The 17,070-nt window shown below is 35.9% G+C and overlaps 2 protein-coding genes and 1 pseudogene across 3 annotated transcripts in view; all 3 read right to left on the bottom strand.

The window, feature by feature from the left end:
* Positions 1-4,536: 4,536 nt before the first annotated feature.
* On the bottom strand, positions 4,537-8,169 carry LOC120202908 (annotated as a pseudogene).
* Positions 8,170-9,763: 1,594 nt separating this feature from the next.
* The window catches only part of LOC120202904 (disease resistance protein At4g27190-like), a 78,228-nt gene continuing 70,921 nt past the window's right edge, over positions 9,764-17,070 (bottom strand). Inside the window, exons 5-11 of one of the 2 annotated variants that reach the window (XM_039203259.1) lie at positions 12,788-13,384; positions 11,947-12,420; positions 11,215-11,620; positions 10,766-11,118; positions 10,431-10,499; positions 10,267-10,345; positions 9,764-10,051 (exon numbers count right to left, since the gene is read on the bottom strand). In XM_039203259.1, the coding sequence (XP_039059190.1) occupies positions 10,277-10,345; positions 10,431-10,499; positions 10,766-11,118; positions 11,215-11,620; positions 11,947-12,420; positions 12,788-13,384 (1,968 nt within the window). In that variant the 3' untranslated portion in view covers positions 9,764-10,051; positions 10,267-10,276. The remainder of the gene's footprint in view (positions 10,052-10,266; positions 10,346-10,430; positions 10,500-10,765; positions 11,119-11,214; positions 11,621-11,946; positions 12,421-12,787; positions 13,385-17,070) is intronic. The other variant, XM_039203260.1, reaches the window with a different exon arrangement.
* LOC120202907 (probable disease resistance protein At1g12290) lies at positions 13,737-15,808 on the bottom strand. Its single transcript, XM_039203262.1, has 2 exons — positions 15,686-15,808; positions 13,737-15,581 (listed from the first exon to the last, which is right to left on the bottom strand). The coding sequence occupies exon 2, from the start codon at positions 15,499-15,501 to the stop codon at positions 14,026-14,028; it is 1,476 nt and encodes a 491-aa protein (XP_039059193.1). The 5' UTR covers positions 15,502-15,581; positions 15,686-15,808; the 3' UTR covers positions 13,737-14,025.

Raw genomic sequence — 17,070 nt, 5'->3', positions numbered from 1 at the left:
ACGACATGTCTTCTGAAGTTGTAAACTTTTTCCAAAAACTTTTAGGCTCTCAAGACCCTAATGTAAAAGATTGTCCCTCCAATATTCTTAAAGACCTCATTCAACCTATTCCTCGCTCTGAAGATTATGAAGGCCTTACTAGAGAAGTTACTTCAGAAGAGATCAAGGAGGCCATTTTCAGCCAAGGAAATGAAAAGGCCCCAGGCCCTGATGGTTATTCCTCTTTTTTCTTCAAGAAAACCTGGCCAGTGGTTGGTAAAGAAGTGATTGAAGCTATTACCTTTTTCTTCAAGGAATCCTATATCTTCCCAGCTTTTAATGCCACTACAATCGCCTTGGTTCCAAAGATACTGAACCCCAGCAAAGTCTCTGATTTTCGCCCTATTTCTTGCTGTTCAGTAATCTATAAGGCCATCACAAAGATCATTGTTACTAGGATGAATCAATTCCTGCCAAAGATTATTTCCTCTAACCAATCTGCTTTTGTTAAAGGTAGGAGTATTATAGACAATACCCTCCTTGCCCAAGAAATTGTGAAAGGTTATGGGAGGAAATCAATTTCCCCAAGGTGTGCCTTGAAAATTGATCTCCAAAAAGCTTTTGATTCCATTCACTGGAAATTCATTCCTAGCATTCTAAAGGCTCTTCAACTCCCTAATACTTTTATTGACTGGATAGTGGCCTGCTACTCTACTTCAACTTACTCCATTGCTTTCAATGGAAGTTTGACTGGATATTTTAAGGGTGCTAAGGGTCTTAGACAAGGGGACCCCCTTTCCCCTATCTTGTTTGTCATGGTAATGAACATTCTTTCTAACTTACTCAACAATGCCGCTGCAAAAGGGGTTTTCAATTTTCATCCTAAATGCAAGAAAATTCATCTCACCCACCTTATTTTTGCTGATGATCTCCTAGTTTTCTGCAAGGGAAACTTGGAATCTGTCATGGGAGTCATCACTGTTCTTGACTTCTTCTATGAAATATCTGGCCTCAAGCTTAATGTTTCAAAGTGTGAAATCTTTACTGCTGGAATTTCAGCTTACTCCCTTGACACTATTATTAATTCTTCTGGGTTTAAGCTTGGTAAACTCCCGGTCAGATATCTGGGGATACCTCTGGTCACAAGGAAACTTTCGGTCAAAGATTGCCAGCCTCTCTTAGACAAGATCAAGGCCAAACTCCATCAATGGTCCAGGAAGAAGCTCAGTTACGCTGGCAGATTGGAGCTGATCAAGACAGTTCTCTTTAGTGTGGCAAACTTCTGGTGTAGGCAACTTGTTTTGCCACAATCTGTCATTTTCAAAATCGAACAAATTTGTTCGAGATATTTCTGGAAAGGTTCCGACGTTTCTGCAGTGGGAGCTAGAGTTAGCTGGGGTAAAATTTGCTCCCCAAAGTCGGAAGGCGGGCTTGGACTTAAAGACATAAAGTCATGGAACAATTCATGCATGCTCCTTCTCATCAAGAAATTACTTGCAGGGGAGGGTTCCCTTTGGGTTGCTTGGATCCTCCACTACCTCATTAAGGATCATGATTTCTGGCACATGGAAGAACCGAATAACTCAAGCTGGATCCTAAGGAAAATCATGAAACTCCGAGCATCTGCTCGACCTCTTCTAGCATCCGGAGCTGTGACTACCAAACTGATTTGGGATGAGGTTCGACAGAAAAATGGTAAAGTCCCATGGCATAAACTGATTTGGTTTTCATTGCACATTCCCAAGTTTAGCTTAATCTCTTGGATGGTTATTTTGGATCGTCTTCCTACAAAGGATAGGCTTCTTCGGTTTGGGATTGAAACTAATGATATGTGCATCCTCTGTTCTGAAGCAAGGGAATCCAAAAACCATCTCTTTGCTGAATGTAAAATAACTGCTTCAATCTGGAATTCTATTCTTCAGCTCACAGGTATTCATAAACCTCTTCCTACCTGGACTACCCTGCTTACTTGGGCTTATAACACGTGGAAAGGCAAGTCATTGCTTACTAATATTTTGAAGCTTTCTTGGTGCACTCTCAATTATACAATATGGGAAGAAAGGAATCGTAGACTTTTTCGAGGAACCTGCAGATCCGAAGACGAAATTATGTCCTCAATCAAACAGACTGTTGGAACACAACTTAGCAATAGGGTTGTCAATAGATTGGATATTACTAATCGTTCTCTTTGTAGCTCTTGGGGTATTGTATGATTTTTTGTGATTCTTGTCACCCCTTCTTTTGTTCTTAATTGTTTGTATTGGATTTGAAGCATTTCTGCTTTCTTTGGGTAATAAAAAAATCTAATTATCCAAAAAAAAAAAGAAAATAAGCTGAACTTTTTAAAATATCCTAGTTATGTATAAAAGTTACAAATAGCTATACAATTTAACCCCTAAACTAGCATACATGAATCATCGGTCATTATGCTTGCAGGTAAACTAATAAAATTATTAATATTAGAAAAAAAAGCATCAATGTATGTTGCAAAAATGGTTACATACCTGATAGCACTGCAGGACCCCACGACACGTTTACAGATTTCCGGACAAGTTCCCTATTTGCATCGAAACTCAATTTCTATCTTAGGTTTTATTTTCTATATGAGCTGCTAAAGCTTCATTATCTAATCAAAGATTCTTCAAGGTTTTTAATTTATTGAATCTTTATATAACTAATTAAAATCGAACCATCTGTAATTGTGGGAAGATTTCAATCCATGTAGTAAAAAACTCTGGCAAGGGTTATTGTTGAGTTAATCGATTGACGGAATCGGCCAAGAGGGGGTGAATTGGCAATTAAAATTTTGGTGGAAGCTTTTGCAGAAAATTGAAAGAAATTGCACAACGATTTAGAGTGGTTCGACTTTATCAACAAAAGTCTACGTCCACTACCTTAGCTTGATTCTCTCTTGATTCTAGTTGCTTGATAATTCTTGTTATTGATCAATGGCTTCTAAGCTTACTTAAATACACCTTGAATCACTTCTGAACGTTGGGGATGATTAGAGAAGATATTATAGCCGTTTTAGTGTGAAAACATTTAATAAAACAGCTTGGAGCGTGAGGGGAATCGGTCCCCCCTTGAAGGGAATCGGTTCCTAAGTGTAAAATTCAAATATTTCGACCGTTGAACAGGGGGGGAATCGGTACCCCTATGGGGGAATCGGTTCCCTCCGAGCATTCTGGAAATCTCGGAGCCAAACCATTCAGGGGGAATCGGTACCCCCTTGGGGGGAATCGGTTCCCTCTGAGCAATCTGGAATTTTTAGCTTTGAAATGGTTCGAAATACTTTGTAAAATTATTTTGAAATTGTTTTATGATTAAAACTTAATTTTACACTTAAGTGAGGATTAAAAATGATTTTTTTGAAATATTTGAAGTAATGTTTTGATATTCGAATAGTTATATCGAATATACTTAGAAAATCATTTGGAAAATCTTAAAATCCATTTAACTTAATTTATTATATCGAAATATCAAAAATGTTTCAACAGTTATCAACATATAAGATCTAAGTTTAAATCATCCACGGTGTGAGTTGTGTGACTGTCTAATCAATAAGAGAAGTAATCATTCAAACGTCTCTTTGATTACCGAGACGCTAAGAAGGATTAGGTTTGACATCCCGAGTAAATATAACCAAGCTATCAGAAAAACATTTAGATATTTATATGTTGGAACTAATGATCGAATCATGAATTAATCTATGCGATTTACCTTGGCTATCAAAAAACCATTTAGATATTTTACTAAAATACCAATATCAAACTAATAAAATATAATATTTTATCCCGTTTATAGTAAATAGGATAATTATATATTATTTTACCTTTCGACATTATTAATGATTTTTGAAGCAAGTATTTGTTCCCTACACAAGATTATACCAAAACGTATACGTCTAAGCAGTTATGCTCATTGAAATATGAAAAGGTTGATGGTTGCAATAACAAATTGAATAATTTCAGGTCCAACTTGAACTTATAAAATTCTGAAGGGTAAAAACAAATTTTCAACAGAAAATACATAAAAGAAATTTAAAATATATGATAATTTCAAATTTTCAGGAGACGACCGTCCCGCCTAAGTCCATCCCTGGCAGCCGGTGCGACTCGACTGTATATTGAACAAAATGGAGGATTCGAACAAGATCGAACAGAATGGAGGATGCATCCATGGGGCTCGGGGTGTAAACAGAGATTCCACCAATGTCGGAATCGAGGATGTAAACGACCTCAAAGAAGAATCGGACTATGATATTAGAACTAACCTCTAGTTGTTACTAGGACTTGGTTTTCTTTTCCTCAAAATATATGTATTTATAACTTATCAGACACATCTAAACATAATATATAGTATCATTCTTCATGCATATAGAAAGCAAAAACGAATGCAATTCAATACATTTATATCAAATCGAACAAATCATGATATCCGATACCTTTTCGACTCAGTCCGAATAACATAGCATGTCATATGATGATAACAGTACTTCAACTTTCAATCTTCATGAATTAAGAAGGTGCAACATAAGGGCATAATGATAAAATTCAAGTCAAAGTATGCTGCCAATATGTGTACTTGAATGAAGTTTGAGATTTTATCATTGTAGTTAAAAGGTTAAAATTTAAATCCTTTCTTTCAAAATCTTTTCGATTTAAAAACCGTAATTCAATCGTTGACACCATTAGCATTTAAGCAATCACATAAACCCCGAAAGTAACTCGGTCCCTCTGATATGGTATCCAACCTTTTGTTGTCTCCTACAAGCCAACGACAAATGCCATGCTGTCATAAATCAAAACCAACAAAACTCGATATATAAATCTTTCAATGGGGAGACAGGAGAAACGAGGTTCACCTTGATGCTCTCTTTCACGAGAATCCAGGAAAGCTTCATTGTCAGTTGCTAAAAACGGTGATCGGGAGTAGCTCTCCAATATATCTGAAATTATAATGAGGTTAGTCTAAAATAAAGTATATAAAAATTTCCTTTTTCAATTCACAGATAATAAATAAATATATGGTATCATTAAGAGGTTATTCTAAAAATGTTATGATTTTCATAAATGAAATTAACTAGTGCTAACTAGGTCAAATAAATGCCGGTGCACAGGAAATAAATTTTAAAATAGACTAGAAACCAAGATATGGATGCACAAATACATGCTTGCATGCAGACAAATATATGTGGTATGGGAAGATGCATGTGCTGACACAAACTGTCGAAGGGAAAGAGACCTGAACTCTGAGAAAAATCAGCTGTGAGATCTGAAAGACTGATATTGCGGGGAATCTGGCCTAAAAATCCAAATGAAGAAATGTCGGCATCCAGAAGCTGTTCATTCAGTGGTTGAGTGCTTGATTCTACGGTACTGAAAGACATATCCCCAATTGTTGGACGTGCCTCCAGAACATTGCTCTCAGCACCAAACATATACGCAGAACTGGTCGAATAACCAGCTTCTGATTTTATCATTTTTCCCGTTCATTCTTTGCATCATACTCATGTTTGAATTCTGAGTTGAAAGCATACCCGGTGGGGCATCAAACCTGCTGGCATGGGTAGGCAGATCAATAGGACCATGAATCCCGGCATGTAACGACGAACTACCATTAGTGAATACATTGGGCAAACTAGAACCCATGGGATGGTGCATGTCCTCCTGCTTCAGAGCTGGCCCTGTGTTCTCGGGGGCATAGCAGGATGAGTTCTGGGGCACTATAAGAGAAAGCTAATTCAGTTACAAAAAAAAACTGAAAACTGGAAAAAACAAAAGCTTGGTTCGCAGATAGTCAGAAACTAAATTGAAAATGCAATAATTGGTACGAGTAATAACTATTACCAACCGCCACCCCCGGTAATCCATCAACAGCAGATTGCAACATGCAAAAAAATCAATGAAAAAAATTTAAGACAAGAAGATTGTGGAAGTTAATAGACAAAAGAACGTGTCAAAAAATAAGTAGTTTTCCAGCTCTTTTACCAAAAGTGGATATGCAGAAATAAGTGCATAAGTAATCACACATTCCTTCCTATATCCAAATTCCAGCTCTTCATGCATATTGTTAACACCCAAGAGTAACATAAGAAGGGAGCTCATATTTCATATTAATGTTAAAGCAGAAAGCAGAACGTAGAAGTATGAAAGCTGAGCTGCAATGAACCTGAAGCAATAAGGTACTCTCCATCAGGTGTCATCTTGATTTTCGAGGTAGGGGTTTCGAATCTCAAATCCTGAATCAACTCTAACCTCTCCGTATAATCTAGTATCAAGTAAATACAAGGGGTAGATGTCATAAAATAATAATTTCTTCATCTAAAAGAATGAAAATGAATTGATAGATGGTAACGTGTAACACAAAAGTAACAGAGTAAAGAAGAACACATGGCGAACTACATTCACCTTTTTGTGTGTGAAGGTCTTAGCAGCCAAAGAGATGGTCTCCTCTAGCAGCTGAAGCATCGAAGCAAAGCACCTCAGGAACAGAAAGCGAATGATACCATGATGGATTACTATCTAGGTTAAGCACAAGAAGAAATAACAGCAAAAGAGTTTATTTTCTTAACTTGATTTCAGTAAAGGCTTAAGGCCCTTTTTATACAGCTCATTATCTAACAGACTCATAATAACCTCATAACAGAATGGTTAACGTTCACACACACACATGCAACGCTCAACAACCTCACACTTCTCAACAACTCAGCTGCCACTGTAACTTCATTCACACTCAATCTTTATTTGCTAACAGATATTAATATTATGCATTAATTTATATAATTTTATTTAGATGTTTTAATTTTTAAATTATTACTCCGTAATTTAATATTTCGGACTCTGTTCATATATATATATATATATTTATATATATATTAACAATTTTAGCATTTATAGCAAGGGGAAACTTCTTCATTTCATGAATCTCTATAGATTTGCAAGCTTTTTAGCTACAAAGAGAGAAACAATGTCAACCTAATAGATTTGGCTGTCTGAGTGACGGTACAAGCAAAACTCCATGCAAATATCAACAATGACTGCAAACTCATGTGGTCATTAGTAAACTTTGACGAAGAATCTTGTTAATAAGTGTTGCTTTATTAATATTTATTCAAACTTTGAATTTGAAATCTAGTGTAAATTTATATACTTTAAATGATATTTATTTACTAATATATCTAATATTATTCAACCTCCACTATCTTCACATATAGCGGAAGATTTCTTTAAGACCTGGAGTGTAGCATATAGTGTAGACTAAGAAAAATAAGCAGCTACAATAGACAAAACCACAAAAGAAACAACTAAACAAATCAAATAAAAGAATCGAGGTTCTGTTCATGCACAAAAAAGTTTCAATTGACCTTAGTTGTGGGACGATGACTGCAATTGGAGTTGTAACGATAAGTCGAAGACATGCTCTGCTTATCTGTAGGACTATGGCGTCCTATATAGTACAGGTGCTCTGCTTCCCATCAGCCCTGATATCTTCTCAACTCGCCTCGCCCCTATCATTTCAATTATGATTTTCCAAGCAAATATCCACACACCTGAATAGTTGCAGGGGCAAAACGAAAGCAATTTTTAGATGGATAAATCCTATATCAGCAGCAGCAGGTTTGAATAAGAAAATGAATTTGAAGAGGATATAAAAACATTTGAAAATCTCTTTTCAGGTGTGAGTTCAATATCACTGTTTATAGGCATCAAATTACATACACAAAAGATTATATCTAGTACTTCCACTGTTTCAACTACTAGCTATTAGCTAATTCAAACAAAAGTAAATTGCAAAACAGCCAGCAGAACTATATTGTCATTAAAATACCCAGATTTCATACTTGTGTAAAAGGCGTTGAATTTTACTTCAGGAACCCGATAACAAAGAAACAAGAATAATTGCTTCCACTTTGAAAATTAAAGAAATCATCGTTCAAAAGTGTAACCAGCTAAGCAACAGAAAGAATTTCAAGTAAAAAGAGAGAAGAAACGCTTACGATTGAGAGGGAAATGATGAGAACAAATCTGTACAGTCTGGAAATGAAGCTCTTTATTGGGTTTCGCTTAGAATCTGTTTTAAAGTTTGGTTGAAATCCCCTTGCCTTGAACTGATCGTTGAAGTTTGGTGGAAGTAGTTTGGTGGGAGACGATGAATGGCCGTTTTCGTTCTTTTGGGATAAACTCTAAATCCACGTAGTATTCGGTCTCTTTGTTAATTAATATGATATTTTAATAAAAGGGTAAAGTAAAGAAACGTGATCTCCTAGATTATTAAAAGTTATAAAATGATTCTTTGATTATAGGGAGTTGATTTTCGAGTTCATCGACTATTAAAAGTTATAAAATTGTCACCCAATTATTTATTATATTCTAAACTCGTCTGACGGTCGTCTGAGTTGGACGTTAACATGCTAACTGAGATATAAGTCGTTTGAGATTAGATAGTAGTTTGAGATTACGATATCAGATTTTATCATATCTCAGGTAACAAGTTAATATCTAGCTCAGATTGCCTTCAATTTTTTAATGAAAATGAGTTTGAAACATAATGAATAGTTTAGTGACCATTTTGTAATTTTTAATAGTCGATGGACTCAACAAAATAACTCTCTATAATTGGGAGACCATTTTTATAACTTTTAATAATCAAGGGACTCAATAAGACAGTATCCTATAGTCGAGGGACTATTTGTGTACTTTACCCTTATTAAAAAAGGGTAAACTCTAAAATGATCCTTTCCGACACTCGATATTTCTTTTGATTTCCCCGTATAGATTATGATGAGTACGGTAGATATGAATTCACCTTCGTTAATAAGCGGCGACGAATGGGGTTGACCGTGAAAGACCGGTGCTTACATAGCTTGGTTTCAGCTCCACAGCTGAACTCAACCCCTTGGCTGAACCGAATTTGAGCTTGATCGGCCTCACTTGGTCTCTGGTTTGGTTCATGTATGTAAAACTACTACATGACACATGCTTTGAACCATGTTAGTCTAAATCCACATTCAAATTCATTAGTTTCGTAGTGCACTTTTGCAGGTGGAGTATCTAAATGCCTGCTATAGATGCTCGTTCCATTTCGTAGTGCATTACGGGGAAAACAGATGTCAAATTTCACTTCTTTCAGTTCGAACTTTTCCGAAATCGTATCCGCTTGTAGGTTTATTCATGGCACTTCAGCCAAGGATAATTGTTTTTGGAAAGATGACCGCATCCTTTTCCATGGCAGTCCGATTCCTAACTGGTCCCGCGGTCATGGCAGCTGCCTCTATCACTGTCGGATTAAGAGGTGTTCTTCTCCGCATTGCTATCGTGCAGGTAATATCAGTTTCCGGTGACTGTATATCTACCCTTAAAAAAGTATACTTTGAATCGGAGATCGGAATCATTTTGAGTTTTCAGGCAGCTCTTCCACAAGGCATCGTCCCTTTGTCTTTGCTAAGGTATACAATATTCATCCTGATATATTAAGCGCAGGTTAAGTTGTACTAATGTTTAATGTGTTATTTTGGGATTCTTAAAAATTGGTCTAATTATAGTTATAGTTCCTCTACTATGCTGAAATGAATGATTTTCATTCATAATTCCATTCAGGGTCATATTAGGGATGCTGATTGCCCTTGCTAAACTGCATTATACTGGGACCTTGAAGCTTGAGAAATGGAAAGACGAAGGACTAATGGGCAATTAAGCCATCCTTTTGTAAAAAGGAATTTAATTTTGCAAAACCAGAGAAAAGTAAAGGAATGAGTATACATCATTGCCAAAAGTACTTCCACTACAAATATATATTTACAAATATATATAGATCACGAATCTTCGTTACATAAATTGCATACTTTGCCACACAACCTATGCTATTCGTCACAAACATTAGAACCAATCAAACAACATTGCAAAGAGAAAAAAATAGTAAAGATGGAAAATTTGTTAATTAGAAGTTCTATCAAATCCATGTTTTTAACCTTCAAACACTCATTCAATCTTCGCAACCCATCAAACTTCAATCAAGTCGTAAAAAATAGAAAGAGCAGCATTCGCATCAATTGATTTTCTGCTACCATACACTGTTACATTGATGATAACAAATGTTTCAATATGATGCCATAAGAGGAGAAATCAAGTGATTATTATTTAAATTCATAAATCAAGTGACATATTCAGGAAATAAGAATTATTTCTGCATTTTTGAACTTAAGATGATGAAAGCATTCACCAAAGAAACTGTCTTATTGAATCTAACAATAACCGTATGATGCGATATACGTATATATATGCTTACTTGATTCAGGTCATTCGAAGAAAGAAGCTGAAGAATTGCCTTTATCTTTTGTGGAATTTTCCACTTCCTCTGTGAGATTCTACATTTAATAATCCTTGAGAGAATTTAATAACATTTATGAAAGAGAAAAGAAGAATAAGAAATTAAAATGAATTTAGACTTACTTGGGTGTTAGAAGTGGAAGGATTGCTTTGATCTTCTTCAAGATTTTCACCTTCCTCTATCATGGCATGCTGTTATGATCACCAAGTGAATAACATAATTAAATATATATTTTTATGCTACCATGTTTACTCGTAGATTTAAACTAGATTTACGTTGTTATGAACGGAACTTGTACTTATGGATTTTCAATTTGTTGGTAAAAGCAATTTAAAAAATATTATATTTACCAAGAGATTAAAAATTCAGCAGTATTTACTCGTAGTGAGTGGAATGCAAATCCAATTACAAGAATATTGTAAAATAGTAAATGAAAAAGAAATTTGAGAAAACACACCTTTTGTCTGAATAGTTGTTGTATGGTGCTGTTAAGGCTGCCTTCCCGAATATGCCCGTCAGTTCTCCAAATATATAACCGTACTTTGTGTAACATTGGAGTGTTTGAGTGCCCTTGGGAGAACATCTTCATCTTCGGGCAATCTTGTACAACTAGATCTTCCAAGGATGGGAATGAAAAGGTATAATTCCCTGATGAGCAGAAGCTTTCTAGCTTTGGTAGATTAAGAAGTTCCAAACGGTTGAGTTGGGGGAAACTGATTTCATCATCATCATCGTCCCCACCTTGTATTATCTCTTCTATATTTCCGCAAAAGGATATACTCATTTGTTTGAGCTGCACTAGACTTTTGGCTGTGGGATGTGTGATTAATTTTATGATTCCATTACAGCTCCCTACTTTCAAAGTTTCCAGATTTCGGAAAGATACCGAGGATGGAACTAGATTACCTTTTAAATTAGAGCAGGTGTCAACATGCAAAATCCTTAGATTTGGGAATCCTTCCTTTTCCTTCCATAGATGCATCAATTCACGAAGAAAATCCAGCCTTAATTCAGTTATCTGAGAGAGTAGCAGCGATGCAGGCTTTTCCTCACCACCTTCTTCACTTTGGAATACCATCTCTTTGAAACAAGAAACTCTTATTTGGAGTGTTTGAAGATTGGGTAAGGCCAATAACCGGAACAAGTAAGATGGCAATAATTGCTTATCATACCCCCATAGTCTGATGACTTTTAGGTTGCCAAAGTGATGAGACATAAGTTGCTGTTGTTGTTGGCCCTCGCAATGACATATGATGTCTTTCATTCCAGCATTCCTTGCCCAAGTGAGTTGGTGTAGATTTGGAAACATACACTGCACAAAGAGTTCAATACTAAACAAGTAATTCATACTGGAAAAAAAATATTTCATAGAAAATAAAAGAAAACATAACACCAAAAGAATTCAAGTTCAGAAAATAACTTATTGCTACAGCTATGCACATCATGTTTTATATTTTCATTTTTGAACTTTTATCTCTTACATATTAAATAAATTTAACTAAAAGTGAAAACTTCTTACATCTTCAATATATATACTTTTAACTTTCAATATCGTCTTTCAAAGAAAAGGTTGGAAGATGAGTAAATAGAATGCATATGATTTTACATAATAGGAAATATCTATATATTTATGCATACCTTTTCATGGAAGATATCTGGTACCACTGCTCTGCTCTTTCCATTATCAAAAATGAATGCGTTAAAATCAGAACATCCAGTTATCGTTAAATCCCTTAGCGAGGGAAACTCAATCGGATTAATTCCAAAACAAAATCCTTTCAATTTTCGAAGAAAATTGAGTTCCAAAGAGTACAGTTTAGGGAACACACTTATGCTTGCGTCAATCCTTTCTTCTTCGGTTGCCTCTAATATTCCCTCTATTACCCATTCCATTTCATCACAATAAGAAACCCCAAGTGTTTTCAGATGCACAAAGCTTTTAACCATGGATGAAGTAAATACATACTTCAACTTATGGCAATTCCTCACTTCCAAATTTGTTAAACTTTGAACACTAAAATATATTCCAGAAAGGTGATCATCAATATGCCATATTTTCTCAATGCCACCGATTGCTATCAACTCCAACTCTTCCAAGGCAGGACACGAAACCTGCAAATATATAAAACTCATGTTTCATATACCATCATGAATAATTTTTTCTTAATTAATAATTATCATTTAAAAATATATAGATATATATTTTAGAAAGTCATAAATTCTTTTTGAATATTATATAAAGATAATAAAAGATATAATAAAAAACTCTTATAATAATATTTTATAATTGTTTTAAAATTTGGGTTTTTTTATAAAATTTCAACTGCATTGATGTCATTTGACTAGTAATAATAGTGTAGATATAAATAAACATATACTCTTTTATCTAATTTAAATGGGGGAAATGAAAAGACATCAAAATAAAAAAAATTTGATGGATGCCATAATTAATAGATGAAAAAAAGATGAATATAAATACCTTTTTATCAAAAAGCCATGTGACGGATTGAGATGTATTTTCTATATACCACAGAGCATTCAACTTCAAGATGCGTAATTTATCAAATTTCAAAGTCTCATTCTCTCTAATCTCTTCCTTTTCAACAATTACTGCTATCATATTGGCGCAGTTGGATACCTCAAGTTCTTCGAGTTGGCAAAGTCTTTTTGCTATGGAGAATGAGAACAAATTCTTCAACACATTGCAATTCTCGACTTTTATGAATCTTAATTGCTCAAAAGATTCAGCATTTAGATCGCAAAGCCTTTCCACAACATCTTCACCTCCTTGCAGACGTAGACTTTCAGTTTTTCTGGATAACGATTTATAAATGCCTTCGACCAAATCACTACTTTTATTAATCTTCAGCTTCAACATTCTTGATGTTTCCATCCCTCTGTCAACAAAGTCAAACCAACTCCACTTCTTATCTCCGATTGAAATCTTGAACCTTCTCATCTTTTCGAGAAACAAGATATCATTTGGTATGGGTTCCACATCAGGAATATGTACTTCCAAAGTGGTCAGACGAGACAAATGCTGCAACTCCATAAGACTAGCTTTGCTTCTTGGATTCTCAGTTCCCTCAATCTCCCATCCATCAAAGCTATCGTATAGGTATAGTTCTTCTAATTTGGATAACACTGACAACACATTTGGTGGTATTAATTTAAGGCGGAAACAACCACTCAAGTCTAGCAATTTTAGCTTGGTCAACTGTCCTATCTCCTTTGGTAGCATTTTCATTCTACATCTACGGAGATCAAGGATTTCCAAATTTTCCAACTCTCCTAAGATGATTATATCTTCTACATCACAGCCTATCAAACGCAATGTACAGAGCGTTTGCAAGAAACCAAGGGAGGAAGGCAAAGTTGTAAAATGAGTTTTGGCAAATTCCAAGACATTGAGTTTTTGCATTCCCTTAAAAAGTTATCGGGAACTTCCACAGAGCCATGCATGGAGAAAAATGTAAGGTTTGGACATTCCAACTCATCCGGGAGCTGACTAACCTTAGCATATTTTAAGCTAACAAGATGAGAGTTTCTCATTGTATCCTCCCACTCTTCAAATGCATCTTCCTCTCCTAAAGCAAGCCAACGAAGGTCCCTAGAAGCAATTGAAATGGCAACATCGCGAACAACATCATGCATGTCAAAGCGTTCAGGGGTGGAACCTGCAAGTAAAGAGAAGAGTTTTGAGCTCGCTAACCAGTGTCAACACTCTGTTCCGCACTTTTTCCATCGTGTCAAGGCCATGAAATAAACGCAAGCCGCTACAATATATTTTTTTTTGTTGCTTGAATCATTGCTTAAGCCTCTACAATATTTCAGCAAGTCTTCGATGACAGCATCATGGCCCATTATACTGCAGAGCAAGAATGTGTATTTATGTTCTTCCGATTCCAAGTATGTATAGCTCATCTCTAGAGCTGAATACACAGCACCAGATATCCCCCTGTAGTTTATTTCAGAGGGTTTTAGCCGCTCCAGAGCATCCTCCCATTCATACAAATTCTCCTTATGTTTCAAAGCCTTTGCAACTGTTGTAATAGCGAGCGGCAATCCTGCACATTTTTGGGCGACTTTCATTGCTGTAGATTGCACATCAGATCTTTCAGCAATAGGAGCAGCCACGTTCATAAACAGATTCCATGCTTCGTCTTCTTTCAGCACATCAATTGGAAGGCTTTTTTGAGAACCCATCAACTTCAATACAACTAGCTTCCTTGAAGTTATTAAGATCTTGCATCCCTTGTGTTGGACTGCTGAAGGAATTCCGAGTTCCCTGATATCCAGGAAGTCCCAAATATCGTCCAAAATAACAAGAACCCTGTTCACCTTCTCTAGTCTTGCACGAAGTCGAGCGGCTCTCTTATCTATGTTTTTCTCGCTGATTGTCATGCCTAGCTTCTCAGCAATCTCCTTCTGGATATTCATCTCGTTTGGTTCTTGTTTTATTGTAACCAACACCACCTCATCGAACGACAGTTTCACCTTGGCTCGTCCGGCGACCTCTTTGACGAGTGTGGTTTTACCCACACCCCCCATACCGTACACTCCGATTATGCTGACTCTATCATCTTCCAATGCAGTCATGACCTCATCGAAAGCACCGCTTCTTGATTCGAAGGCCTCGTACAATTCGTCAGGTCTGATAGTGTCTATCGCTTCAATTGCAGGACGGTAGGAAACCTCCTTAAATGCTTCCTTTTTAGCCAGGAGTTGAGTTATGTCGCTGGCCTCCTTGTCCGCTTTCCTGCTAAGTTGATAACGAGACTTGAAATTAGGGCAAAAGCCCACGAAACACTTGGTTGCATTCTCTTCATCCTTTTGCAATTGTGTTGCAGCATCCTCGGAGATCTTCTCATTGGCCTTTGTCTGCGTTGCTTCCAGCTTGGAGATCTTCTCATTGGCCTCTGTCTGCGTTGAATCCAGCTTGGAGATCTTCTCATTCACCGCTTCCAACCAACTTTGAACGTCGTCAAAAATCACCTCCCCCTTCCTGTTAGCCTCTTCAACAGATTGTTGCATCCTTTGTCTTGCCTCCTTTAGGTCTTTAACTTTTCCCCGGAGGTTCTGAAACTTGCTCCTGGGCTTGACTAAGTAACTAAGTTGTCGTGCAGTGGGCTCGACAGCGTACTCAACAGCTTTGCCAGCAAGAGATCCCACAAAGGCAAAAAGACAATCCATTTTTTCCCTTGAAAATTTGCTAAGAAGCAGAACAAACTATAGAACAACTGCGAAGCAAACCCTCAGGATAAGAACACTCGCTGCAGAAGAAACAACATATTGAAGAAGGAAACAAATAGCATAATCATAATCAAAGATGAAAAAAAAACTATAGGGAATCAGCAGTGAGTTGAAGAAAGCATACCTCCTCCTTTAGTTAAGATTGATTTCTTGTTATCCCAACAAACAAAACAAAGTGAAATTGCAAACAGAGAGCAATGAAATTGGAAAGTGATATTTCTTCTACACTTGCATCAACATGATTACTTCAATTATGCCTCCAATAATTTGTTTACAAACAGCAAGTCTTGGTCGTCCAACTAACAGAGCCAGACAGAGGGGTCCACATTTATTTAAATAATGGTCCCCTTGTGGATTAGTCTTTGTCTTCTATAGGGTGGGGTCTTCATCAATTAATTCATTACAAACAAGTTGATCCCATTTGTATCTCTCCTCTCTATTATTTTGGTCTTTATGGATAAACTTGAACCTTCATGAACAGACCTACCAATCTAACGCAAAACCATTGCAATCAACTTGTTTTATCTGAATAAATAAACTGCACAATTAGTCACCCACTTATTACCTCGTTTATGTTTTGGTCATTCAACCATTTTTTTTTACAAAATCATATCAAACGTTATATTTTGTTTCTGTTTTGATCCTCCGTTGATAGATTTATATGTTGATTAAACAGAACTGGTGATGTCGCATTGGTATAATAACAATTTTAGTCCACAAAACTTACACATTTTATCAAATTGATCCTAATTCTGAAAAAATAACTCTTAAAATTTTAAAATCACGCGAATTTAGTCTCTCTTTAAACACACATTTAATAATTTGTTTACAAACAGCAAGTCTTGGTCGTCCAACTAACAGAGCCTGACAGGGGGTCCATGTTTATTTAAATAATGGTCCCCTCGTCGATTAGTCTTTGTCTTCCATATGGTGGGGTCTTCATCATTAATTCATTACAAACAAGTTGATCCCATTTGTGTCTCTCCTCTCTATTATTTTGGTCTTTATGGATAAACTTGAACCTTCATGAGCAGCCCTACCAATCCAATTCAAAAACATTGCAATCAACCATTTTATATGATATATATAAACTACACAATTAGTCACCCACTTATTACCTCATTTATGTTTTAGTCACTCAACTATCATTTTTTTCAAAATCATACCAAACGTTATGTTAGTTTTTTTTATCATACAAAACAAGGATTTACAAAATCATATCAAACATTATGTTTTGTTTCTGTTTTGATCCTCCGTTGATAGATTTATATGTTGATTAAACAGAACTGGTGATGTCGCATTGGTATAATAACAATTTTAGTCCACAAAACTTACACATTCTATCAAATTGATCCTAATTCTGAAAAGATTACTCTTGAAATTTTAAAATCACACCAATTTAATCCCTCTTTAAACACACATTTAATAATTTGTTTACAAACAACAAGTCTTGGTCGTCCAACTAACAGAGCCAGACAGGGGGTCCATGTTTATTTAAATAATGGTCTC

The sequence above is a fragment of the Hibiscus syriacus genome, unplaced genomic scaffold (assembly GCF_006381635.1).
Source record: "Hibiscus syriacus cultivar Baekdansim isolate YM2019G1 unplaced genomic scaffold, ASM638163v2 tig00009009_pilon, whole genome shotgun sequence".
Taxonomy (NCBI): Eukaryota; Viridiplantae; Streptophyta; class Magnoliopsida; order Malvales; family Malvaceae; genus Hibiscus; species Hibiscus syriacus.
The sequence above is the reverse complement of the archived record's forward strand: the minus strand, read 5'-3'. Positions and strand labels throughout refer to the sequence as shown.

Bases quoted from the DNA above. Each gene is read 5' to 3' on its own strand.
- LOC120202907 (XM_039203262.1), bottom strand. From the start codon at position 15,501: ATGGATTGTCTTTTTGCCTTTGTGGGATCTCTTGCTGGCAAAGCTGTT.